Source organism: Prionailurus viverrinus, chromosome C2 (genome assembly GCF_022837055.1).
Source record: "Prionailurus viverrinus isolate Anna chromosome C2, UM_Priviv_1.0, whole genome shotgun sequence".
Taxonomy (NCBI): Eukaryota; Metazoa; Chordata; class Mammalia; order Carnivora; family Felidae; genus Prionailurus; species Prionailurus viverrinus.
This window is the reverse complement of record NC_062569.1, coordinates 71,200,399-71,227,556: the sequence shown is the minus strand read 5'-3', so window position 1 is coordinate 71,227,556 and position 27,158 is coordinate 71,200,399. Positions and strand designations below refer to the sequence as shown.

General features: G+C 38.3%; 1 protein-coding gene across 1 annotated transcript in view; it reads right to left on the bottom strand.

Annotated features, from left to right (window-relative positions):
- Positions 1–27,158, bottom strand: part of KCNMB2 (potassium calcium-activated channel subfamily M regulatory beta subunit 2) — a 236,793-nt gene that overhangs the window by 18,528 nt on the left and 191,107 nt on the right. The window contains exon 2 of the mRNA XM_047875687.1: positions 15,773–15,895. Coding sequence (XP_047731643.1) covers positions 15,773–15,828 — 56 coding nt within the window. The 5' untranslated portion in view covers positions 15,829–15,895. The remainder of the gene's footprint in view (positions 1–15,772; positions 15,896–27,158) is intronic.

The following is a 27,158-nucleotide window of genomic DNA, read 5'->3' as shown; positions in this document are numbered from 1 at the left end:
GTAAGTTTCTGCCCATGCTTTCCTTCCTTTTTAGAGGAGCCCTCTAAACCTACCTGAATGCAATTGGATCCCACCATGTGACAACTATCTCCCAACACACACATGCACCAACCTTGAGCAGAAACAAGTCCCCCTTCTTTCCTTGGGGCCCATGTCTGGTTGTAAGCACCTTTTTCCTCCTCTTAAATCTGAAGAAAGAAAGCACTTCCTTCAACTCTTAAAAGAATGCTTTTGGATTTGCCATTTAACCTCCAGCTGATCGTTATTGATCGTTTTATACTCTCTGAATACCTAATGGAGCATTAATTCAAATAAATGGCAGTATACCTCAGAAATCTATCAACTTAATACCTTATTTCCCTTCAGTAGTAATAGACAAAAATTATTTTGGTTAACATTTTTCTCAAGTTTAGGGTAGCTTAGGGCGCTGTTGGCTTGAGATTTATAAGCAGTATGAAAATGTGGAGTAGTGACCCAGTCTTTTTTCTCATAGATGTAAACACTTGAGTGAGTTTTGAAAAATGTCAGTCAAGGGCCAGACTGCATAACTTTGACTACTTTTATTAGTAGTTTTTAAAAATTTTTACAGCAGAAACATAGAGTAAGACGGGACATGAGACTGGGCCAAACTGGCTCCTGTGTTCAAAATCTGATTTCCCTGCTGACTACCTGTGTGATCAATGCAAGTTCCTCATCCTTTCTGATTCCCAGTTTCCTGCATAGTGGGAATAGTGTTTAACTGCATTGTAATGTTTAAATGAAATGACATAAGTAAATCATCCAAGAGAATGACTGACGTGAAGCATTTTACAAGTGCTCCCACTGGAAAATGGGGTGGGAAGCTATAGTTCCGTGACAGGTGCATCAAAGTATCCTAAAATTGCTACAATCTTCCAAGGAATTTCTAAAGGACAGAATGGCAGGGAAATGAATAATGTAGAAAGCTTATGAGCAGAAGACTGGATTTGAAAGAAGATCTGGACGAGAAGACAAAAAAGAAGAAATTGCTGGGGTGCTGGATGCTTGGAGAGATATGTGAGAAGTGTAGGATTTGGTAACGCAGGTGACTGGGGAAGGAGCAGCTCAGGACTTCTTTAGTTTCTATTCTGAGAAGCAAGTTTTGGATTGCAGGGGTCCAGGAGTAGGGGTATTGTTGTTGGCCTTTAGGGTCTTTCAAATAGAAAGCTGAAAATGGAGACAGAAACTCTTAGAGCTTTTTTTTTTTTTTTTTTTTTTTTTTTTTTTTTTTAGCTTCAGGCAAAAAAGCCAATATACACAAGAATAACTTCAGATTTTCCTTAAAAATTTTTATCACTAGTCATTCTTGTTGCTTGGAAAAGAAACCAGAGTGAAATCCAGAATGGAACTTTGCAGGGCAAGGAAGAGATGCCTGTTACTTGTACAATTATGTATATATTCAGGGCTTCTATTTAGGTTTGTGCTCCAGGATGGCCTTACTGATATTGATGGGTGGCATCCTTTTTGGTTGGCTAGTTCATTCTGGACTGGTTGTTAGATATTTTGATTCTCTGTAGAAGTGTGAAAACGTGTATTAGCTTAATATATTTCCAGAAGGTTTTAGGGTAGAGTATTTATTAATTTAGTTATTGGAGTATGAAATTAACCAATTAGCTTATTATTATTTAAAGTTCTTTTCATGAAGTAGTTTATACAAATCTTAATCTTTCCTTAAAGAGTGGGCCCATTGTAGTAGGAGAATCATAGCTAAATAGAAGCCATATTTCTGTGGTCTTGTCCTTCTTGGCTCCCCTCCACCCTCCCTCACTCTGGGCTGCTCATTATCATCATCGCCAGAAGCCCTGAAAGTTCATATCTTTCATTATTCTCCAGTTCCCAAGTCTAGTGCCCCCAAACTAGCTGCTGTGCTTAGACTTCCATAGACTGTCCACCACCCACCTTCTAAGTTTCTCCATTTGTTTCCTGAGATTTCCTTTGGAAAATATAAGATTTATATAAAAGCTCTTTAAACTTGACTGTTTATTAACTTGATTAAAAAAAATCTTTTCCCATTAGCAGCTAAAGCCAATAGTAAGCAGGAAGAAACTGAGTGGCTTCAAAGACCTGTTGTAGGAGCACGTGGGCAGCTCAGTTGGTTAAGCATCTGACTCTTGATTTTGGCTCAGGTCATGATCTCAGTTTGTGAGTTTGAGCCCCGCATGAGGCTCTGTGGTGCTGGCACCAAAACTGCTTGGGATTCTCTCTCTGCCCCTCCCCTGCTTGTGCTCTCTCTCTCTCTCTCTCAAAATAAATAAATAAACTTAAAAAATAGACCTGTTGTAAAAGTAATGTGATGTTACTAGGCTATTATTTATCAAAATGTATTTAATTCTGATGGCTGCCTTTACAATTTGCATTTCCTGCAGAGGGAAGCCAGCAAAGAGAAAGCAGTAGTCTGACGGTTCCAGAGGATTAGGCTGTCACTCCACATCACTTATGTCAGCCCATATCTGTGAAAGATGCAGTGTAATCAGTCAGTTATGTCACCAGAACAAGAAGCATATAAAAGTGATTCAAATGAGTAATTTAAAAACAAATCACAGTTTGGAAATGGGTGACAAATGATCTTCATATGCTTTGGAATTTCTAAAGATGGAAAATGGTTGGTTTCCACATAGGCCAAAGGTATTTGGGAAATTAGGATATTACTCAGCCAAAATAAAGTGAATGAGTCGAGTGGGACATACTCATGAAATTTATCAGTAAATTATTATTGAATTCATGGATAAATTAAGGAATGAATAATTTGGAAAAACAAGGAATTCAGTTTAAGTCCACAAATTTATCTCAAGTGCTGGAAGTCTCTATTTCCTGGGGATATGGCCCCTGCTCAAGAAAGGCATGAAAATAAATATCAACAAAGGGTAGTGAATTCAATGATGGAGCAATTCACAGAGTGAGTACGGAAGGGAAGTAAGTTCTCTAGCCTGGAGGGAGCAGGACAGGAAGCAATAGGCATTAAGGTTAGGGAAGGCTTCCTGGAGGTAATGTCTTAAGCAGAATCTTCAAGATTGAATCAGAGTTAACCAAATAAGACAGGGACTCTAGGGTATTTCAAACAGAAGGAATCACATGAAGGAAGGGATGAAGATTTGGAACTGCAAGGCGACTGTCAAAAACTATAAGCATTTTACTATTACATGAGTGTGGGACAGGGGATATGGAGCAGGTGAGTTTGGAAAGGCACTAGGTCATGAAGTGTTTTGTAAATCCTTCTAAAGAGCTTGGCCTTTATCCTGTAGTTAACGGGAAGCAGTCAAAGAGTGACATAATCAAAGTTGAGTTTCAGAATGATCACTTTGGCTACAGTGTGGAGATTAGATTAGAAATAGAACAAAACAAATCAGAAAGAACTAGGAAATTGTTACTGTAGTGTTGGCAAAGGGTGATAAGGCCTGGATATAGGATTGAAGTAGGATAGATGGAGAGAAAAGGATGTATGGAGAAATATATAGAGGTAAAACTTTAGGGTTTGATGATTGATAGAATGTAGAGGATGATGAAGAAGTCAGTGGAAGGATGTAGATTAGATTTAGGCCCAAGTACTTGGCTTGGATCAGTGGGGATTGGTAGAACGTGTTAAAACTGGGATTCTTCTGTTCTTACTCTTCAGGGTCCCAAAGAAGGGACTTTTGCTGCCCTGGCCAAGAAGGGAGAGGCTGAAGGTGCATCACAGATTCTCCCACAAGCATAGTGTCCTAAGCTCAGGTGAGGAGTGACTAATCTGACTGATGAGATGGACCAGAGCATGACAGTCATGGGCCAGATCTATCTTTTGGGTGACTTTAAATGTCATTGTTCATGTATGGCACAATTTTTAAAAAATCCTTTTGGACTTGTCTGTGTTCAGGCCTGGGGTGCCTTGACTTTCCTATCTCCAGGTAGTAAGCCCCACTGGGGGAGGGCAGTATCCATAGCCGAAACCAAGTGGTCAGTTAGGTGGGCTCTTTCATGCCAAGCTGTCTTCAGTGCTATGTTTCTGGCTTCATACCAGGAAAGCTTGTACTTTGGAAATTACTGTGCCAACACTAACAGAGCTGGTATTTCATCTCCCTTTGGTTCTTTGCATTTATTCTCTATGAATCTACCTGAAAGGGGGCAGAGGAGAAATAAGGGAATGAAGGTCAGTACAGTTCAATGAAGTACAGTCTTGGGAGGAAGAATCAGTATGGAGCAGGACTACAAATTCAGTTTTGAACATGTGCGATGTCCAACAACAGTAGGTATAGAGCAGGAACTTGGATTTCTTAAAAAAATTTTTTTTTAATGTTTAATTTTGAGAGAGAGAGTGAGAGAGCAAGTGCATTAGTGGAGGTGGGGCAGAGAGAGAGGGAGAGAGAGAGAAGCCCAAGCAGGCCCCACACTGTCAGTGCAGAGCCTGATGTGGGGCTTGAAACTACAAACCATGAGATCATGACCTAAGCCAAAATGAAGAGTTGGATACTTAACCAACTGAGCCATCCAGGTGCTCCAGGAATTTGGATTTCTAAGCTTGGTGCAGATCTAGCCTTGGTGTGTTCTGGAAAAGCAGTACATTTGAGCTCTGTTGAGGCAGTCGTGGCTTCAGGATGAACTATGAATCAATATAGTGGATATAAGTCAACATTTATAGATGTTGACAGAAAAAATAGTAGATAATGTATAGTCTTTACTACGTGTGCAGGGGGCATTCTGTCCAAATCTTTTTGGTGAATGGGCATTATTAATAAAGGTACAAGGCAAATCCAAGTACAACAAAAGTCTCATAATTAATCTACAAGGCAAATCCAAGTATAATAAAATATCTTGCATAAAAAAGGATTTTCAATTATCCAATAAAGCTTCCTCACCCCCCCCAACAGTAGTCAGCACAATATAATTTTATTTCAAACTCCATATTTGGATAGTTTCTTAAAGTTTGGTATTAGGACTGAGGCTATAGTTCATAAGCAAATTATTTACAAGACTATCTATATGCAAACATAGATATAAAGAGTAAAATGTGTAAGATTTTTCTCCCTAGCCTTCCCTATTTAAATTCAGATTCTCCTGATAGTTAGCTTGCCAGGAGAAAATATTCAGGTTAAGGCAGGGTAAAAATTATTTATTAATTCATTTGTTTGTCAATATTTTTAAGTCCTCATCAGATGAAATATATGGTGCTGAGTTCTGGGGATACAAAGTGAGTAAGGCATGTCCTGTGGGGCTGGGTAAGAGACCACTGAAATTGATTTGAGAGGAATACAGAAGAGAAGCAAGTCAGTGTGCTGCAGCCATTTGCCAAAGGATCAGTTAGTGAACAGCTCATTCACCAAGAGCCAATCTACAGAAGGATCAGTTTGCTAAATGAATAGTTTGCCTACTTTATCACATTTACACACTTAACAAAGACTTTTTAAAGGAGTATTATCTTAAGTATGGTAAATGAATACGGATACCTTTTTGCTATGGATATTTTAAGAACACATTCAATCAAAAAGTAAATTCTTCTTGTGAATATATTTTTTTAGCAGCTTTGTAAGATCTCTTTGATTTTTTTTAAAGCTAAGCTTCCTAGGGAGACTGAGTCTTTTTATAAATATATTCTTATGAATATATTCATGGATATATCTTTCTTGACTACGTGTGTGAATATATTCTTCTAATAGATATAACAAAAATTGGCATTTGATTTGGAAGAGTCTCAGTTTATATTAATTTTTTCAAAACCTTTTTAGAGTCATTGCCATTTTGCTAACATTTTAGCATCATTGGTATTCTTATGACAAATTTCATGTTGACTACTTTGATTTGTTAACTTTATCAATTAACCAAATTTCTTTTAACTATTTATAAGGTTATGGTAGTTAATTTTGGACAGGAATTTTAACAGCTTTTTGAAGATTTTTTGAAGCTTCATTTGAAACGTTTTTATTTTGTCCTTATGACATCATCTTACAAAATGTTTAATTTGTCTCTGCTCTGGTCCTGTTATTGCAACGGGAGGCATCTGGGTAAAAATGGTGGGACCCTCTGCTGGGGGAAAATTGAAGAGGAGAAATCAGCATATGGCACAGATTGGCAGTCTGCTAACCTGTAGAACTATGTAGGATTACATTGAGCATACTAAGTTTTTGGTACGTAGCTAAATTTGAGAAACTCATTTTTTTTGGGGGGGTGGTGAGTAATGGTTTCAGGCAAATTGGCTATCACTGTGTTGGGTATTGCTTGAGCTGGGCATTCAGCAGATTGACGGTAGATAAATGATACTAGGGCTATGATTTGTAAGCATGAAGGTGGTGTAGAAGTGTGCCAGTTGAAGGCCATAACTTGATTTCATTGGCCATGGTTAAGGGTCCTATAGCAGACTGAACTGAGTCTCTGATGAGCAAACAATTTAGAAAGATAAGAGTATCTAGCAGAATGTGACAGAATAGGAGTAGTTGAGAATAGTTGGATTCTAGGATCTGGTGGGTGGGGGATGGCAGGCAGCAAGCTGGTTAGGTAGGCCGGGGCCATAGGTAAAGGATTTTGTGTGTCTTCTTAAGTCAGAAGAACCATTAAAAGAATTTAAAGAATGAAATGATATAATCTCATTTGTACTTTAGGAAGATCACTCAAGTTAGTGTGGTTGATTATTTAGAAAAGTTTAAGTCTGGAGGTAGAGGCTGATTCTGGAACTCTCCCAGTGTTTCAGGGGTTAGATAAAGAGGAACTGGAAAAAAAAAAAAGCAGTGGCAGAGGAGATGAAAATTTAGATCTGAACATCATTGGTTTCCAGAACAAGTAACACCATGGATTTTAATGAGATTTTCTCATCAGAGAAACAAAAGACAGTGAGGGTGCTGGATGGAGCAGAGAGGGCAAGAAGACAGATCTGCAAAGGGTACGGAATGTGTGAAAGGTGAGGGGGCCTGGAGGGTGTGGGAAAGATATGAATAAAAGTAAACAATTATGTATATCTGAAGTTACTTGGGGGGGGGATACTTAAGAAACTCATACATAATACTTAACATACTGAATATTTATATTTATGTCTTTCTGGTCTAACGAATACTGAGCTGCTTAACAGTGAGAGCCAGACCACATTCATCTTTGTAGGCTCAGTCTCTTGGATTTATTAGGGTCACAAAATATATTCCTTTTATGTGGGCTAGATATGGCTACAGTATGCTTAGATTGTGAGGTAGCCAGCATTAGGAAGCTAAATGACCAATGGAAACCAACTAAATTAGGGAAACATGGCTAGAGCAGGCTCCTGTCTTCCTTTTTCTGTCAGTGTCCATTGGACTCTACCACCAACAAATTTAGTATTACTTCCAGAAAGACTTCAAATTTTTGAGACACTAAGAGCTCTCATTTCCAGACTTCAAGGAAAAGAGTCTTCTGTTACATCCTTTCGGGGATGAACCTATGGGGTGGTGGATGGCTGAGGGTCAGGTGAGCTGAAATGAGCAGAGTTGCTATATATTTCTGTTCCAGGAACACAAAAACTGTTATCTCATATGGCAGAGCTGGGAGTGGCATTGATTAAAATAGTCATTGAGGTGGATGAAGCTAGAATGTATTATGCTAAGTGAAATAAGTCAATCAGAGAAAGACAAATGCCATACGATTTCACTCATATGTAGAATTTAAGAAACAAAACAGATGAACATATGGGAAGGGGGGGAGAGAAAGGAGGGGAATAAACCACAAGAGACTCTTAATGATAGAGAACAAACTATGTGTCGACAGAGGGAGGTGGGTGGGAGGTGAACTAGACAGGTGATGGGTACTAAGAAGGGCAGTGATGAGCACTGGGTATTGTAGGTAAGTGATGAATCACTGAATTCTACTCCTGAAACCAATATTTCACTGTATGTTAACTCACTAAAATTTAAATTAAAAAAAGAAAAAAGAAATAAACTTTAAAGGAAAACAGAACAAAACAAAAAAACCCAGCCATTTTTCTGCCTTTTGTCCATCAAAGCCTTCCATGTTTTTGAGATGTGCTTCTTCATATGTATATCCTCTTTTTCTATTACTTCCACACTTCATGTTTTCTTTTCCTTGAGCTAATAGGTGTGTGTGTGTGTGTGTGTGTGTGTGTCTGTACACATATAAATTTAATTATTCTGTTTCCAATCTTTTAAAGTACATTCCATTGGGAGAAATGTGCTTTGAGTTTGGGAACAAATGGTAGTCACATTTAATATAGTCATTAACAAGAGAGGTTTTGTCCATGAGCCTACTGTTATTGTAAACTTATCAATCCACAGGAATTGCCAGGAAGTCTTGAAATATTATTTTATGAGTAATAGACAAGGGATGAAAGCAAAATGATGGAGATAAAAGTAGGAGTTATTTCTTTTTAGTCCTGCCTTTAACTTACCAGATCACACAATTTCCCAGTGGTATCTTAATTTTTAATTCTTAATTTTTAATCATATTGTAGCCACTTAATTTTATTTTTTACCTGATCTATTAGCATATTGGAATTGATTAAAAACTCATTAGTGAAAAATAGAAGGAAAGAAAATTATGTGAATCATTCAGCTAAGGTAGGGTAACCTGATAACCTAAAGAGTCTTTGAGAAGTACTGCTTTTTACATTGACTACATTATTTGGCACTAGTGCAATAATGGTAAAAATAAGTAACAAATAATAACTAGAATGACTCTATACATGGAGATAAAAATAGAGTTACAAAGAACTCATGGGTCATAGAATAAAACATGATAAAGTAGGACATATTTAGGACTGAATAATAACAAAACACTAAAGAGCAACTAATGGGTTGTGACTAAAGCAATACATACATTAAATACATTAAATGTAAATACATACATTAAATAAGCAATACATTAAATGCTTGTATTAGGTAAGAAAGGAGCCTAAAAATTAATGTGGTAGACATCTAACTTAGGGAGTTATAAAAATTAAGAAAAATATATTAATATATTAATATATTATATATATAATTATATAATATATTATATATTTATATATATTAATTAATTAATATATATTAATATATTAAAAGAAAATGCAAGAAGGAAATAATAAATAATAGAAGATAAATTATATTAAAGGATCAATGAATTCAAAATTAATTTTTTGAAAAGACTAATGAAATATACAACCTCTGACAAGACTGATCAAGAATAAAATAGAGAAGGGCCAAATAAATATTAAGAATTAAAAAACCATAAATACAGATACAACATGGATTAGAAAGATAATAGAGGATATTTAAACCAACTTTATAGCAAGACATTTGAAAACTCTGAAATACATAATTTACTGAAATATACAGTAAATTCTTTTAAATATAGAACTTAGTGAAATGGATTCAGAAATAACTAGAAAATCTGAATAGTTCTAAATCATTAAAAAATTGAATCATAAAATTTAAATATCCTCATAATGGAAATCATTCTGGAGTATAGAAAAAGATGGAATGCTATCCAACCTATTTATGAGGTTAGCAAATTTTGATGCCAAAAGCAAATCATACAACACAAAGAGGAGAGTCATGGACCAATTTCATTCATAAACATAAGTGCAAACATTTAAAAAACAAGTTAGCTCACTAAATCTAGCAATATATAAAAGTGAAAACACATCATTCTCAATTTGGGGTTATCCCAGGAATATGATGTTGGTCATCATTTGATTATCAATGTAATGTATAAACATATTAAAGGGTTACCATTATATGAAGAGAAACATATTTGATAATAATTAACATCCATTCATGATAAAAACTTTTACAAAATTAGAAATAAAAATATTTTTTAAATAAAAATAATTAAACAATTATTTTTGAGAGAGTGCAAGTGAGGGAGGGGCCAAGGGGGTAGGTATGGAGGACCCAAAGCAGGCTCTGCGCTGACAGCAGTGAGCAGGGTGTGGGGCTTGAACTCACAAACTGCAGGATCATGACCTAAACTGAAGTTGGATGCTCAACTGACTGAACCACCCAGGTGCCCCAGGAATAAAAACATTCTTAATGTGATGAAATAGAGGAAATACAGTAAACCTGATACTTAATGGTGAAATGTTTATGAGCAGGAACAAAGCAAAGATATTCACTATTATCTGTTTTATTTGTGGTTTACTGGCTGTATAATATGGCAAGAAAAATAAATGAATGGTATATTTATTGATAAAAAAAGAAGCAAAAATGTATTATTCACTAATGATATGATTGTGAATAAAATGCAAAAGAATCTATGGATAAATTATTAAAATTAATTAGAAAATTAGTATAGTTGAGGGGCGCCTGGGTGGCTCAGTCGGTTAAGCGTCCGACTCCGGCTCAGGTCACGATCTCGCGGTCAGTGAGTTCGAGCCCTGCATCGGGCTCTGGGCTGATGGCTCAGAGCCTGGAGCCTGCTTCCGATTCTGTGTCTCCCTCTCTCTATGCCCCTGCCCCATTCATGCTCTGTCTCTCTCTGTCTCAAAAATAAATAAAACAGTATAAAAAAAATTAAAAAAAAAAAAGAAAATTGGTATAGTTGAAAAAAGTTGATATATTTGCTTTTCCACATGCCTGTAAAAGCAGAAAATATAATTTATATTTATTCATTTTGTTTTTGAAAATATAATTTAAACATTAAAAAATCAAAATACTTAGGAATAAATTTAATGAGCTATGTGCAAGTTCTCTTTGGAGCATCTATGAAGTTTTATTGGGAGATATTAAGGAACACAAATCAATGTAGAGATTAATCATATTCAGTGAAAGACTCGATGACATAAAGTTGCAAATTTGCCATAAATTTAATTAATGGATTTCATAAAATTCCAATAAAATTTCAAGAACTTCAATAAAAATTTCAAGCGGGGTAGGTATGACTTGACAAGCTGATCCTAAAATTTATATGGAAGTACAAACATCTAGGGATAGCAAATCCACTCTGATTATAAAAGAACAAGGTGGGCAACTTGTCCTGTCAGATACCAAGATTTTTACAATGCAAAAGTTTGTAAGCTCAAGGGTGGTGTCTGTTTGAGGTAGACAGAGTCGACCAGTGAAACAAAATGGAGATCCAAGAACATATCCATGCATGTGTGGAAACCTGATATATGATACATGTGTGCTTTTAGATCACTGGGAAAAGGATATTCTATCTAAGAAAAGGTGCTGGGCCATTTGGTTATCCATAAAGAAAAAAAATTGGATGTCTACTTCACAAAACACAAAAGTCAACTTCAGATGATTGAAGACTTAATTGTGAAAGGCACACCTACAAAATATTAAGGAAACTGAACTTGGAGTAGGAAGGGATTTTAAAATGTTCAAAAAAATGCTAACACATTAAAATAAGAACATATATTTATGAGAAGACATCATAAACAGGGTGAGAACAAACTGGGAGAAGCTATTTGCACACAATAAACAGCAAAAGGGTTAATGTAAATTTTTACAAAGAATTCCTACAAGTCAATAAAAAGACAATCCAGCAGAAAACTTGACTTCTTATTTGAACAGGCACTTCACAGAAAAGAACAAAGGAAACAGGCTCAATCTTATTAGTAATCTGAGAAATGGGAATCGAAGTCATAGTGCCCTCTGGATTGGTGAAAATTAAAAATCTGAAAACCTGGGGCATGTGGGTGGTTCAGTCAATTAAGCATTGGACTTGATTTTGGCTCAAGTCATGAGCTTGCAATTCATTGAGCTTGGGCTCTGTGCTGACAGTGCAAAGCCTGCTTGGGATTCTCTCTCTCCTTCTCTCTCTGTCCCTCCCCTGCTCATGCTCTCTCTCTGTCTCTCAAAATTGGTAAATACACTTAAAAACAAAGTCTGAAAACCCTATGTAAGGTTGTAGAGCAATGAAATGACAATGGCTGCTGTGGAAAGCAATGACATTACCTGGTAGAGTAGAAGCTGTACATACTTTTGAACTAAATATACCCATTAGGTACATATCCTAAGAAATATTTGTACAAAGTGTACAAGAAGACATGGACAAGAGGGATTATAGCAGCATTGTTGGTACAAAAAGAACTAGAAATGATGCAAATGTCTATTAGCAATAGACTGGATGATTAAATGGTAGTATATTCATATCAGAGCAGACTACACAGCAGAGAAAATGAGATGTAGCTACCCACATTGGCACTGATAAATCATAGAAACATAATGTTTGGTGAAAAAAGTTTCAGAATAATTCATAAGGCACGATTCCATTGATATAAAGCCTCCAAACATTCAGAAGTAAACAATATATTGTTTAAAGATTCCAATGTGATAAACTCCTGAAGAAAAAGCAAGGGGATGACAAACAGAACATTCAGGATGGTGGTTATCTCTGGGTAGAGAGGAGGGTGCTATTAGGGAAGCATCCACAAGGGCTTCAAAAATTCTGATTGCTTTATTTTTTAACCTTAATGAAGGGTGCTCAGATGCTTATATATCATCATCTTTTGTGTGTTAACATGATGAATATTCCTTTATATCAGTTCACTATTTAATAAAAACAACCCAAAGAATATTTGATAAAAGCTTGGCTGTACTGTCGTTAGCCGATAACCTCTCTTTCCTTTAAATTCTGAATTAGTTATTGTTGATGCTGTTTTATTCTGCTGCCTGCAATTTTGGGATTAAACTAAGCTCACCTAACCAAGAAGTTTGTTCAGAGATGAAAAAGTATTCCTTCGTAGTGCTGGTGCGTGGAATGGGGGATAAGGATAGAAACCAGTATTTTGCATAGAGCAGATGATCAGAACAAGGACTGGCTTTGATTTAAACAGATGGGAAAAAAATGCAAAATTGACTTTAACTTCCCTTGAGCCATAAGACATTTGGTTTCAGGATTTGGGGTGAACTTTTCCTTCTCTTTGGTTGCTCTGCCTGTCTGTAAGCTATTTCCTGATGTTCCACCTCTTGAGGAATCCCAGAGAAGCCAGTGTCCTAACAAGTTTGGCTGTGGTCTCTCGAAGAGGGCGCACGGAGTGGAGCTGAGGAGTTTTGGCTGCCTGGCCCCTGGGATCGCTGCAGGAGCCTGGCGCACAAAGGCCAGCTTTGCAGCATAAAAAAGTGGAGGTGGAACCATTGCCAGCAGGGCTGGGCAGTGCTGCCAGACAACCTACTTCATTTATTTCCAAGTAATTAACTTGAGGACCTTAATGATCTAGATTCATTATCAGCCATCATCACCTTCATTACCACCATGATTACTGCCACTAAGAGCATCTTAAGCAGCACAATAGACGCTGTTCCAAATCAGTTTTAAAATCAGAGTCTTATCCTGCAGGAGTCTGTGAATTAGGCAGTGAAGAGGAAGGTGTGGTCAAGGCAGAGGTACAGACAAATGAACCAACATCAAACTAAGGATACTGGCTTAGTGGCAGATTCCGTTGCTGGGTTCGTTGGCTGTTTTTCCATTTGTCTTTGACTTTCAAGGCTAAAACCGTGCAGATTGATTTCATAGGCCTTGGCATTCCTATCCCATAAATAAAGCTTGCTGAAAATTATTTCTTATAGTCAATAGTTTAATTATTTTAAATCTTATAGTTATTGAAATCATAACTTGAAAATAAAAAAATGAAAGTAGTAATTTAAGAGTTTCATATAATTTTAATGGTGTAGAATATGAAGCTAATTATTGGCTCCCTTTAACTGCACAAACATTGCCAACATATCATATCCACATGTTTACTGTCTCCTTTGATATGCGATTTTCAGCTGTGTTTTAATACAGTCTCCCCCGCTGCGGGCTTGGCTGTTCATTGCTGTTCCAAATGTCTCATGTTTGAAAGAGCCAATGGAGGCTCTGGGTGCAGGGGAGAGAATATGACCTTGAGTTCAAATTCTGATTCCATCACTGGCCAGTTGTTGGACCCTTGGAAGTTATTTCAAAATCTCTGAGCCTCGGCTTCCTCATCTGTAAAATGGACGCAATCATCTCTATCTTATAAATTAAGAGGGCAGTTTATATAAAACATATAGTGCATAGTAATTTCTTCTCTGGTGTTAAACTTTTTGTAAAAATGTGTTATATATATATATATATATATATATATACACACACACACACACAATTAAATTATTCAATGAGAATAAATAGGAGGTGAAGTAAGTCACGCTTCACCTTCTCTAGTGAAGCCTTCAAAATCTCAGACAGGCTGGCCATTGAAAGTCACAATATTGCTCTAGAGCAACACAATCTCTGCCATTTCTCACTATCACTGTCAGGGATTTTTTTTTTAAGGAAACGAGATTATATGCAAAATATGGAATTTTCAAATGACACACTGAGTTTTAGTCTTACAGTAAAGATCTTGCTGAAAAATGATTCACTTACTTGGATTGAAAGCAAATGAAAAATAACTTGATTAAGCACTGAGAAAAAGCACGTGGAAACCTACAGATGAACAAACATAGTGAATTTTCAGTCCATCTTCTTGTGCTGTGTTGAGCACTAGGACTTTGTTCAAACACTAGTTGCCTCCGGGCTGTAATTTTACCTAAACATCATATCATTATTTTTCCCATAATTAAGATAGTATAACATATTACAAAGCATTTAGAAAATGGAGAAGTAAAAAACATGTTTTTCCTTCCAGGCTTTTTCCTGTGTGTGTGTGTGTGTGTGTGTGTGTGTGTAGATACACACACACATATAGTGGCTGCAATCGTAGATTGTATGCAATTTTTCAACTTGATTTTTCAGTTAATATGATGTCAAAGTATTTTTAAGTGCTAAGTGATATATTGCATTTCATGATTTATTTAACAGGTTTTCTGTTGTGAATACTAATGTCACTTCCAAGTTTTTTGCCGTAATATATAGTTACTGCGAAGAACAATTTTGCTTTTGGAATTTTTCAAAGGATTTCCTCTGTAGGGTAATACAGACTTTAAAAGGAAAAATGAAAGTACCAGCTCTCAAAACTGCATTCAAGTCAACCTCCTTCAGGTCCTTCCTGTGTCCAGCACCATTTATCAGGTCTGGTTTCTGTCAGCTTCTGCAGGCAGATGAGCCTTGCTTAAGTTGCTTAATATGCTGGTGTACGTAGTTGGGTTTCCAACTCCACCAAACCCAAGTAATAGTATAAGGTCAACGAGGAAAAGAGAGAAGCGGCAGAAAATAAATGGAGAGAAAGCAAATATTTAAAAATGGCCAGAGAATTTTATGAATGGATGTGCTCCCTAAACACAAGTGGGAGAGCTAGACTGAGGTGTGAAATTGTCGTTTTGTCTTTTATTTACATTGGCTCTGCCTTTCAATCTTTCTTGTCATTCCTCCACTCCTCCCCTACCCCATGCTACTTCTTCTTCTAAGGACTTTGAGGGCTGCATGGGCTTGTCCATCCTCTTTTCACCCTCTCATAGTTTCTGCTTTCCTTCCTTGCCATATGTCTTTGTAAGGCAATTTTCATCACTTTGGTTCAGTATTTATTGAGAATTTACTATGTGCCAGGAACAGTGGTAGGTGCTGGGGATTCACTGTGAACTACAAAGTCTGTGCTGGTCAAGAGGATGGTGGGAGGCTCTGACTGAATGGATATTCTGAAAGCAGAGCTGGAGCTAGCTAAGTGATGAATAGGTTTGTGTGTTCATGGATGAAGGGCATCTATGACAGGGAATAGCCTTTGCAAAGCCATGCAGTGGGAGGGAGCACCGAGAGTTCAAGGCGGTGGGCCAGAGTGTCAGAAACCCTACTCCCTCAATGTAGTGCCCGTTCCTCATTAACACTTGCCAAACATGAAGCTCAGTTGCCTCTTGCTTTCCTACTGGCGCTCTGTCTGGGTAGTTGGGTTAAATGATTCTGAAAAGCCCCGGAGTCCCCAGTAATTTACCTTTTCTCATCGTGTCTATAAGATGAAGAGGTCCGGCCACTGGTCCATATAAACATCTTAGAGGATGTTGGTCCAGGGGCTGTTTTCCTTACAGTGGAAGTCCTGGAGGAATGGCGAAAAGACCTAGAAGGGGAACACACTGAAGTTAAATCCATTACCTTGAGTGTGGGGAACTCTGTATCAGTAGCAACCAATAGCTTCGGTGGATCGACTCTCTTAAATAAGGCCAGGTTTCTGTTGCTGTAGGGCAGTGGTTCTCAACTTTGGCTGCATATGAAAATCAATTGGGAATCTTTTAAAAACCAGATCCCTTCCTCAGAAATATGCATTCAATTTTTAAAAAGTTTCCTTGTTTCTAATGCACTGCTAGGGTGGAGAGCCACAGCCGAGCCACTGCCGTAGGGAAACCTGGTTAATTGATGTTAACATCATATTCCTTCTCCACAAATCTAATTTTGGTATGGTTTCACACTCTTTGGTACACTCTATTTTGGTTCAGATTTGGATACTAAAATTCTATTTCTCCTTTCCTATTTAAACTCTTTTCCTTGATGTTGACAGATGTGCACATTGGATGACAAAACATCATCTTTTATTTTTATTTTTTATTTTAAAAAATTTTTAGTGTTTATTTTTGAGAGACAGAGAGACAGACAAAACACGAGTGGGGGAGGAGCAGAGAGAGAGGGAGACACAGAATCCGAAGCAGGCTCCAGGCTCTGAGCTGACAGCCCCACGTAGGGCTCAAACTCACGGACAGTGAAATCATGACCTGAGCTGAAGTTGGAGGCTCAACTGACTGAGTCACAAGGGGCCCCAAAACATCATCTTTTAAATATGCTCTGCTGTTGCCAAAGCTGTGGGTGCATTCTGTGGTGTTTGAGTCTCTCAGAAAATCACAGCAGCAGGAGCAGAAGCAGATACTCTCTGGTTCCTAGAGGCTAGGTTTATAGGATCAAGAGTCAGGATGTTAGACGAATGTTGTGTTCTCTTGGTTAGGATTTGGCTTAGGGGTAAGTTTTTTCATCTCTAAGCATAGCACTGAAAGCAGTTAGCTATTATTATTTGTTTTCTGCATAATAGTCATTTTCTAGGGATTTAGAAATATGAAATATAGAAATCATAATCACATAAAAGTTAAAATAATATTGAGCAAATAGAACAAAGGAAGGAAGGAAAGTGATTCCTTCATGACGTACAATCACTTATGACTTCATTTTTTTGGTTGAGTACTATTTTAATGGGAGGCATGAGACTGGAAATATTAGCTATTATATGATATATTAGCTACTACATGCCAGGCACTTTGCATATATTATTTATTCATGTATCTTGAGATGTATATTCATATATCCACCTTGTGCTTATATAATGAAAACTGCAAGGTGGATGGTGCTATTATTTCCAGATTACAAATGATACTTCCAGGAGATTGAAATATTTGCTCAGATTTAGAAAAAGTGAAGCCATGCTTCAAAACCAATGTCTGCTTGCCTCAAATTCTCATGTTCTCTGAAGAAAGACATATTATGATCTCAGCCCAGTGAATCTCAAACTGTAATGTGCTTGTGAATTACCTGGGGGTTTTACAACAATGTGGATTCTGATTTGGTGGGGCCTGGGGTAGGGCCTGAGTTTTTGCATTAATAACACAGTCTCAGGTGATGCTGTTGTTGAATGTCTTCAGAAAATACTGAGCAGCAAGGGCTCAGAGCATGTACTTAGAGTCAGTGGTTTGTTAGAGGCCCAATTTTGTCACTATATAACTGTGTGGCCTTAGGAAAGTCACTTAATTTTGCTAGGGCTTGGTTGTTTTTTGGGTTTTTTTTTATTTTCCCAATGTTTATTTATTTTTGAGAGACAGAGAAAGACAGAGCTTGAGTAGGGAAGGGGCAGAGAGAGAGGGAGACACAGAATCCAAAGCAGGCTCCAGACTCCAAGCCACCAGCACAGAGCCTGATGCAGGGCTCAAACCCATGAACCGTGAGATCATGACATGAGCTGAAGTTGGATGCTTAACACACTGAGCCACCCAAGTGTCCCAGGGCTTGATTGTTTTTAATCTGTAACATAGAAAGTTTGAAATAGAGAACCTTTATGATCGCTCTCAGGTCCAACATTTTGTGATTCAGTAAATGGTAGAAGGAATCCAAGCATATTCAAGTCATTGTGTACTGCCTATCTGGGTCTAGGTCTGGGAATAGATATCCTTCTGCAACTCTGGGGCCAGTGTCCAAGAAGGAACAGGGACCATGGAGATAGCAGGGGTTTGGTAACCAGTATAGATGAAGAAAGGATACACCTGAATGGAAGCCCTTAACAGTTTTAGAAAGGCTTAGAAGTTGAATCTGATAGCTATTTTTAAAAAAATGTTTATTTATTTATAAAGTTTTTCTAAATGTTTATTTATTGTTGAGACAGAGTGAGACAGAATGTGAGCAGGAGAGGGGCAGACACAGAATCCGAAGCAGGCTCCAGACTCTGAGCTATCAGCACAGAGCCCCTCATAGCTCAAACTCATGAAGTGTGAGATCATGACCTGAGTTGAAGTCAGACACTTAACTGACTGAGCCACCTAGTTGCCCCTATTTATTTTTGAGAGAGAGAGAGAGAGAGAACGCATGTGGGGGTGGGGAGAGGCAGAGAGAGAGGGAGACAGAGGATCCAATGTGGGCTTTGCGCTGTGAGCAGAGAGCCCTATGCAGGGCTTGAACTCAAGAACCATGAGATCATGACCTGAGCTAAAGTCGGAAGCTTAACTGACTGAGCCACCCAGGTGCCCCCAAATCTGCTAGGTCTTTAAATGACTCGGATCTGAGATACTGAAAGTTAGTTATGTTCCTTTTTGAAGATCTGTAAAACACATCAAATAGCATGGAGATTAAATCCATTACCAAAGCCAGTCAGCCTTCAGGAGATAAGAATGATTTGAATCTAAGTTGAATGAAATACTCCATAAGAATGTGGACTGGCTTAAACTTCCAGGAAGTTACTTCAGCACTGACTCTAGTGGAATCTTCTGCTCAGCTCAGTCACTCCGGAAGGACTAGGGAGGTGGAGTAGACAGAAAACTGGCACACTTTGAGTTAAGGTAAAGCAATAAATTAGTGAGTTCCTGCCCTGTTACTGGTTATTAACCAGCATTTAATAGACATACCATACACATTATGGATGCTTTGAAATCATTCTAAGTGCAAAGAGCTACAGTGATTTTAATATGCTTAGGATACTTTCAGACTGTGTGTCATTATTCTAGCATGTACCTGGCTCTGTCGTTTTAAGATATGGAAAGTGGGAGACGAAAGATATATTCATTCTAATTAACCATGTAAAGCTTGTTAGAAGGGACTCAGTGACTCCTCAGGTTAGGTCACTGAGTGGAATTGGGTTTCTCCAGCCCAATGTCCTTTCATAAAGACAAACTGTTATTTAAAGCCTGTTAGGTTTGCTGTTAATTAAACTGAAAAGGAGTAGCTGCTTTCAGGACAACAGTATAAAGGTTCTTTGGAAGTTGAAAAAATTTCCAGGCTTCAAAGAAACTCCCAGGATATGTTAATGGAAGTTGATTTGGAGGCTCTCTGAGCTCAAAGGCAGTCCTCCTGAACTCTTAAATAATTACCTCAACTTCACTCACATTCTAAGACAAGGAACATCTCATTTGAATTGTGATAAGAACAGTGATACAGAGACAGAAAAAAAGACTTTACACAATTTTGCAATTTGGAATCTTAGCATGAGCAGAGACGTGTGTTAGTGGTGGCACGGGCCGTGGGCAGGGGGCGGAAGCCTGGATCCAGTTCCATCACGAAATGACCTAGGACTTGCAGTGAGCCTGGCAGGGCCATGACTCGTGTGACTCCAGATGAATGTGGTCGAAAACCCAGCAACCTAAAAGACCCAGTCTCAGCCTTGAATGAAAACAGGGTGTCTGTGAGAATGTGACAATTTCCTTGTCTCAGGAACTTACAAAGGGCCTCTTTCATTGCTCACGCACACACCTTGTGGGTTTCTACCTCCTTGACTCCGTTCGAGCTTTCTCTCTGCCTCACTTCCCTGCCTGGTGAAGGAGTTCCTTTGTCTCCAGGGCTGTCTCAGATGTCACCTCTTCTGGGAAGCCTTTCTCTGACCCACGGTAGCAGCTCCCTCAGCTCTGCTCCCAATCCTTGGTACTCCACTTCTGTTAGAGCAAGGCATGGCTCTCCTGCTTGTATGCAAATCTGCCACCCCTGCTAGGCCACAGGCCCTTCCAGGGCAGGGCTGCATCTTACATACGTTTATGGCACAATGCAGTTCACACAATGACACGCAGCTTATGTTTGCCGCCTGACCGTCCAAGTAGCCATTTGAAAGCATAATTGTTGGTATGACTCTGGCCTCCTGTGCTGTGGCTCAGTGCTGCTGGGTGTAGCTGCAGCTCCTTCCTGACCGACCCCGAGCTCAGCACAGGTCATCATTCCTTCCCCCACTCGCACCTCCTCCTGCTCCTTCTCCTGATTGTCCTGCTCCCTCTGTCTCTTTCACTGACTTGGCCAAAAGTTTCTGTTGCTTGCTGAATTTTAATCCAATAAGGTTTTCTTTAGAAAGGCAGCATGGTCCAAGGAGAGCCAGATGGGGCCTATTTGTCTGTTTGCCTCCTGGCATCACCAGCTACCAACCGTGTGACCTTGGACAAGTCAGTTTAACACCTCGGCGTCTAAGTTTCCTCAACTGGAAAAATGGCAGTGGTGACATTTGTTTTTCTGGGTTGCTTGGAAGACTAGTGGAGTAACAGATGCCTAAGGACCTAAAGTAAGATCGAGGCACATACTAAACATCAGTTTCTTTCTTTTTCCCCTTGTTATTAATTTTTATAGCAAATGAACTGGATTTTATCTTTTTGTAAAAAAAAAAATCCAATTAAGTTGCTTGGTACTTGCACATTTAGACTATTGATTTTTTTTTTTTTTCTGATGGGTCAGTGGCACTCAATAGAGGAAAAACAGTTTTCTGAGATACTGAGATCATGAAATCTGAAGTACTTCCTCATTCCTGTTAATTTCTGGTACCTATCCTAAGCCGGGAGAGCAAAAGACAGTGTCCCTGAACCCTGGCCACACACTACAACCACCTGAGGAAATGTCTAACAAACACTGGGTCTCCAGCCTGGCCAGTGAGGATCGTTGGGGTGGGGACCTTGCACTGGAATGTTGTATAAAAGCTGCTTCAGGTGATTCTGATGTGCAGCCCAGGTGAGACACACGGCTGCAAACTCTCAGGTTCTGATTTCATTTAAGTTGAATCCTTTATGGAGAGTCACCCTGTCTCTAGAAGCTTCAGCGGGAGACTAACATTTCTGAGTACTGTTCTGGGCAGTGGCTTCTCCACTGGAACCAGTGCCGAGGCCTCGGGGTGACAGCTGCAAGGACGAGCAGCATATGAGGCAGGGGAAGAACAAGCGGACGGATGCCGTTTTCTGGTGTCGGTGGCCTTGAGCTACGCATATGGGATACTCTTAACGCACTCTGCTTTATTAAACAGCAAGCAGGAGCCAGCAGAACTATTTAACACATAATTACATGCCTAATCTTGTGTAAAATTGTAACACTAATGACATCACAGCAGTCACTTGAAAGGTCACTCTAAGCACAGAAATTTAGGAATGCTTCTAATCTGAGAGAGACTATCTTTGCAGACGGCAAATTATATGTTCTCCATAGGAACCGAGTTGTTTTGGCTTCAGGGCCTTTGGAGGGAGAAGCCAAATGTATGGTGATAATTTTAGACCTAGTGATTTAATGTAGAAAACACTGGTACATCTTAAGAGCCGCTTTAAATGTCTTTGGGATGTTTCTTTCTAAAATAAACTATGACGTCTTGTTTTAATGAATCCATTTGACGACATTTGTTAAATGCCTGTATGTGCCAGGCACCGTACTGGGTGCTGTGGGTGCCAGGCCATCATATCTGCTCCTAAGGAGAGTGTGCAGTCTATGGAGGAGTCGGAATAACAAATCGACATTTGCACTCTACCAGAACTGCTCTTTCTAAGGGTGCTGTGACTTCCCAGTGGGCATATCTGATAGTTTCTTGTCTCTTCACATCTTATTTAACTTGCTCAGCTTACTGAATTTGACATTAATATCATTGGTCGTTTCCTACTTCTAAGATGCTTTACAACCTTGACTTACAGGACAAGGCTCTCTTGTTTTTCTTTCTCACTCTCTAGCTGTTCCTTCCGTTTCGTTGTTGGGTGCCTGTTCCTCTCTCTGCCCCCTAAATGTTAGTATCATCTGGGGGACTAGTCAGTACCACTGAAAAGCCTTGTGACCATACCTCCTATCAGGGATGTGAAAGACCTTTCTTCCCCAGTCTGATGCCTGAAAGATGGAGTGAATGGCTCTGTTCACTGCTCAGTTGTAGAGGCAAAGAAGGTATTGCTGAACACTAATGGCCTCTTTGAGAGGAATCAAATAAGAGAAAATGGGTTCTGTGAATTTTTTTTGCAGACTGCTTTTCAGCAGCCGGGTTGACAATGTTCAGACTCCTGTGGCTGGAGATGGGTGCAGGAGTCACTTGTGACCTGTCACATATGCTGACTGGACTGCTGCTCATGTAATCAGGATGTGTTTGACTTCTGCTTCAGGAGGACACAGCCCGACTTAAATAATGTACCTGTCCGTTAGCCTGCTGGTGACTTGGCTCACTGAGCATAGCATTTCTGAGGCTCTGGGCTTCTAATCTTCACTCTGTGGCCAAGAAGTTGTATGAATGAAGGCAAAACACTCCTTTTATCTTCAATGTTGCCATCTGTGAAAGGATGTGGAACTCAATGCTATTCTTTTAGTGAATTCAGTTCTTCACTTAAATACTGAAGACGTAGCATGTGGCAGGCACTGAGCTGGGTGTTGGGGATATATTGCTGAACACAAAATGGGTGGCCCCCCTTTTATGGACCTTACAGTCTAGAGGAGGGGCCAGATCGGCCACACAGGGGTGCATGGGGCTCTTTCAGATAAGATTGTTACGCATGTGCATATAATGAAGCAAGTTGTACATGACATCTACAGTCACAACAGCTATCAGAAATAACTGTCTCCAGGCTTAGATGAAAAAGCCTTGAAATTAGTTGCAGGTTGAAATCCCAGCTCTACAACACAGTAATTATGTAACCTAAATACATTGTTAAACTTCTCTGAGCCTCATTTTCCTCATCAAGAAAATCGGAGTAATAACAGATATCATAAAGATTCACCATGCAGATAATTTGAAATAATGTATGACATTGAGTAGGCACTCAGTAAATGTTAGTGTTTTTCATTTGGAGGAAATAGAATCTTTTTTTCCAAATTGCCATACGAATATATCAAGTCCTTCTGTTTGAGTCATTTAAAAAAAAAGAGTCTTATGCAGAAATGGAACACATATTTCTACATGGGCTTAATTAGTCCACTATTCCATAATTCATTTCTTAATGAGCTTTTCAAGCAGATAATCACAACTGATGTTCAGTTTGATTCCTTCCATGCTACATATTTAAAACTAGTTTAATTGTTAAACATTCACTCTATTGGGCATCACACATACACAGCTGGTGTGAGAAAACCTGCTCATAACTCACGTGTGCCTCAGATTGGTACAAATGACAAATTTATGCTGAAACCATCCATCTCTTCTTGGTGAATATAGTTTAATTCTTCTATTTCAGTTGAAAATCAAGGACGCTAAACTATAATAAGAGTTTTTTTTTAATAGAGAAGAGCTAGAAATGCCAATAATAAACATAAAGGTATGAAGTTCTTCTCCAGACCTATACAAATAATGCATGTATATGCATTGTTTCATGAAATACAGCAATCTGTTTGGGAGCTCTCGCTGCTTACCAGAAGAGGAAGCCAATATTCAGAAAAGTAAGTAAATTGTCTCAAGTCACAGCTATCGACTATTGATCTATAAAGTGATGATTCAGAATTTCGAACCAACCCTGTCCAACTCCAAAACCCATGCTCTCTCAACCTCTTTTGAGGTTTTGAGACCGCTTTTGCCTCCTGGCCTCCTGTTCCTCATATATAACATGAGAGAAATGAAGGAGATGGGTCTAAGTTTCCTTTCATCTGAAAAATTTTATTTCGTTCTGCTTTGGAAAATTGCAGTCAAGGTCTATTCCTACAACCTGGCTTTATAATTTCACTTTGGTTAGATATAAATTCTTCCTATATTACATTCTGTTAATTTTTAAAATGAAGTCTTCAGTAATGCTCATGGGAAATCTAGTAAAGTAGAGGGAGGAGAAATTAAGCACCAAATAAGGAGGCAGAATGAAATCCCCCCCCATGACTCTTGAAAAGGATTTCAGTGGACCTTGGCATTTCTGTAGAGCGGGACATCTTGGGTACAAACCCTGTCTTGGTGTCAGGATTCCAACAGACTCTTCTATCTAATTTCTCCCACTCTCTATGCTGCCTCACCACACAGCTCATTTATAACTCTATTGTTAAATCACCACTCTATCCCAAGGAGGGAGCTGTGATCGTCAACACTTTAGATGCTGTAGCATATTGGTGAGAGAGATATTTTGGGGGCAAGAGAATATAGTTCATAGGTCCAACTGTGGTCATCACTGAATGGACTTTATTTAGTCCATGGTCTCTCCTAGTAGGTGCTCTGAACGGACTACTGATAATATGTGTAAAATTCTACTCCTGGAGGAAACTAGCATTCTAAACTTGCTATTCTCAGCCTCAAATTGAGTGCCCTACACTCATTCTTTTTGCCAACAGGATTATTTCTTTCTTTTTGCCAACAGGATTATTCCTTTGATTTATCCTTGTCTTTAATTGCTAAATGGAATAGTGGTAAGAAACCATGAGCTCTGAAAGCAGAGTAAACTTGAGTTCATGTCCCATTTCTGCCCTTTTGCTATCAATATTACATTGGATGCAAATTAATTAACTTCTCTGAGTCTCAGTTTCCTTATCTGTGAAGTGGGAATATGATGTAATCTTCAAAATTTTTTTGTGAGGATTAATTACAACAATGAACCTGACATTATTGGCAGCTACTTATTTATATGTAGCTATTTATTTATGTGTATATAAATAAATGTTTATCTGTATATACTAATATACCTAATATGCCAAATTAATACCATTATTCTGATAAAGGGATTTGAGACAAAATTCTAAGAAATCATTGAATACTAGCTAGAAGAGATACAAGAAATATTCTAGGACATATGCCAATAATTAGTCCTGGAGATTTTAGGTTTTCTTAGATAAGCTGTTTAAGGCTTCAGGTAAAAGGCAAATGGGTCTAATTATAAAAGTAGTTTTTCATGATACAAAGGCACTAAGTTGGCAAAGGAAAATATTTTTTAAATTCTAAATCCTACTTTGATTTGGTGGAAGGAACTGTACTTAAAGATATAAGAAAAAAAAAAAAAAGAACCAGCAGCAGAAATAGTGATTCCTTTTTGAAGGCCACAAGTTGAAGAAAACCCCATTCAAACTGCTTGGATTTTGTGGTGAAATACTCTTGAGAATATATGTTAGATATATAGTTCCTTTTAAAAAGTATGTTTTTATTATTGTCTAAAAAAGGCCTGATGTGATAATTCAATTGCTAAGGATAATTATAACATAAATAATATAATCACCTTGGAATAGATTGCCTAAATATCTTGCATCTCCTGCATTTTGTAGCATATATGATTTTGGCTTCCACATTAAGAACTAAGAACCCAGGAGACTAAGAGAAACCACCGAAGATGAGCGAGTGTCAGAAATTGGAATCCTACACATGTACCCCTAAATAACAACCCAAATTGGAAAGAAACAGCATGGAGGCAGATAGGATCACTTTTACCGCTCACTTTCATTTCTTCCTTGCTCTGTGATATGGGGTGAGTTAATTAACCTCTCTGAATCTCAATTTCGTTACCTGTAAAAATGAGGGGGGGTGTAATATCTACCTCCAACAATTGTTTTGGTATTAAGTGAGAAGACATGTTAAGTGTCTGGAGTATGATAGGTACTAATCAATGTAAATCTCTCTCTGAAAGGAACTGATTTCGTTACCTTGTCCAACATCTGTTATCAAGACCCAGAAAAACTGCCTCTTTTCAAGCAGGGAAAACAGCCAGTGTATATGGTTGGTGTCTCGAAAAAACGGACATCAAGCCATTAAGAAGCATTTATTGGGGCACCTGGGTGGCTCAGTCGGTTGAGCGTCCAGCTTCCGCTCAGGTCATGATCTCACAGTTCGTGAGTTTGAGCCCTGCATTGGGCTCTGTGCTGACAGCTTGGAGCCTGGAGCCTGCTTCAGATTTTGTGTCTCCGTCTCTCTCTGATCCTCCCCTGCTTATGCTCTGTTCTCAATCTCGCCCTCAAAAATAAATAAACATTAAAAAAATTTAAAAAAGCATATATTAAAAGTTGCTTCATATTAGAAAATGTTAAACACATAGGGATAAACGAAAGAAGTGATTTCCCTGTCCCTCACACCTCAGCCACTCAGTCTCCAAATTCTTTTATATAATTTCTTACTATCTCTAGAGGACCACTATTCAATGAAAGTATAATATGAACCATATAGGTAATTTTAAGTTTTCTAATAGTCACAATAAAAAAATAAAAAGAAAGAGTAGAGATTAATTATAAGAATATATTTTATTTAACCTAATATACTCCAGATATTATCAACATGTAATAAAATAAAAATTATTAATAGAAAAATTTATACTTTGTTTTAAAAAAGAAAATGAAGGCTTTAAGATTGAGTGCCTGTTTTATACTTGTAACACAAAGCAATGCAGGCTAACCACATCTGAAGTGCTCAGTAGGCACATGTGGACAGTGGCTAGTGTTTTGGACTATTTTCGAATCTACCCTCTGTCACTACATCAATTTTTGTGACAAAAATAAAACACAAAAAATAATCGTCATTTTCATTTATTGAGTACTTGCCATGTCATGAGTCTGGTATTTTATATGCATCACATTGACAACTACCCTATTTTATGGATGATGAAGCTGAGGCTTACAGGGATTAAATAATTTGCCCAAGGTCATACAACTTTTTAAATGACAGATCTGGCATTCAAATCCAGGTCAGTCTGATTCCACTATCATACTGTCTGTCTGGTTTCCTCGAATAGCTAACTGGTTACCTGTCTTACAGCAGGACATTTTGATGTGGTTATGTCACAATAGCCACTTCAAATGTAGTGCCATTATTTTATCATTATCACCTAGTAACTTTTGTCACAGACATTCTTGACCTTCAGCAGTTTTTGAGCCAGAACCTATTCATGAGGACCAGCCAGACCCTCATTTCATTCTCAAGTCACTTAGAGGTATAGGGTTGGGGTGAGATGCAGGGATATAATAGGAGTTCAGAGTGGGTCAAGATT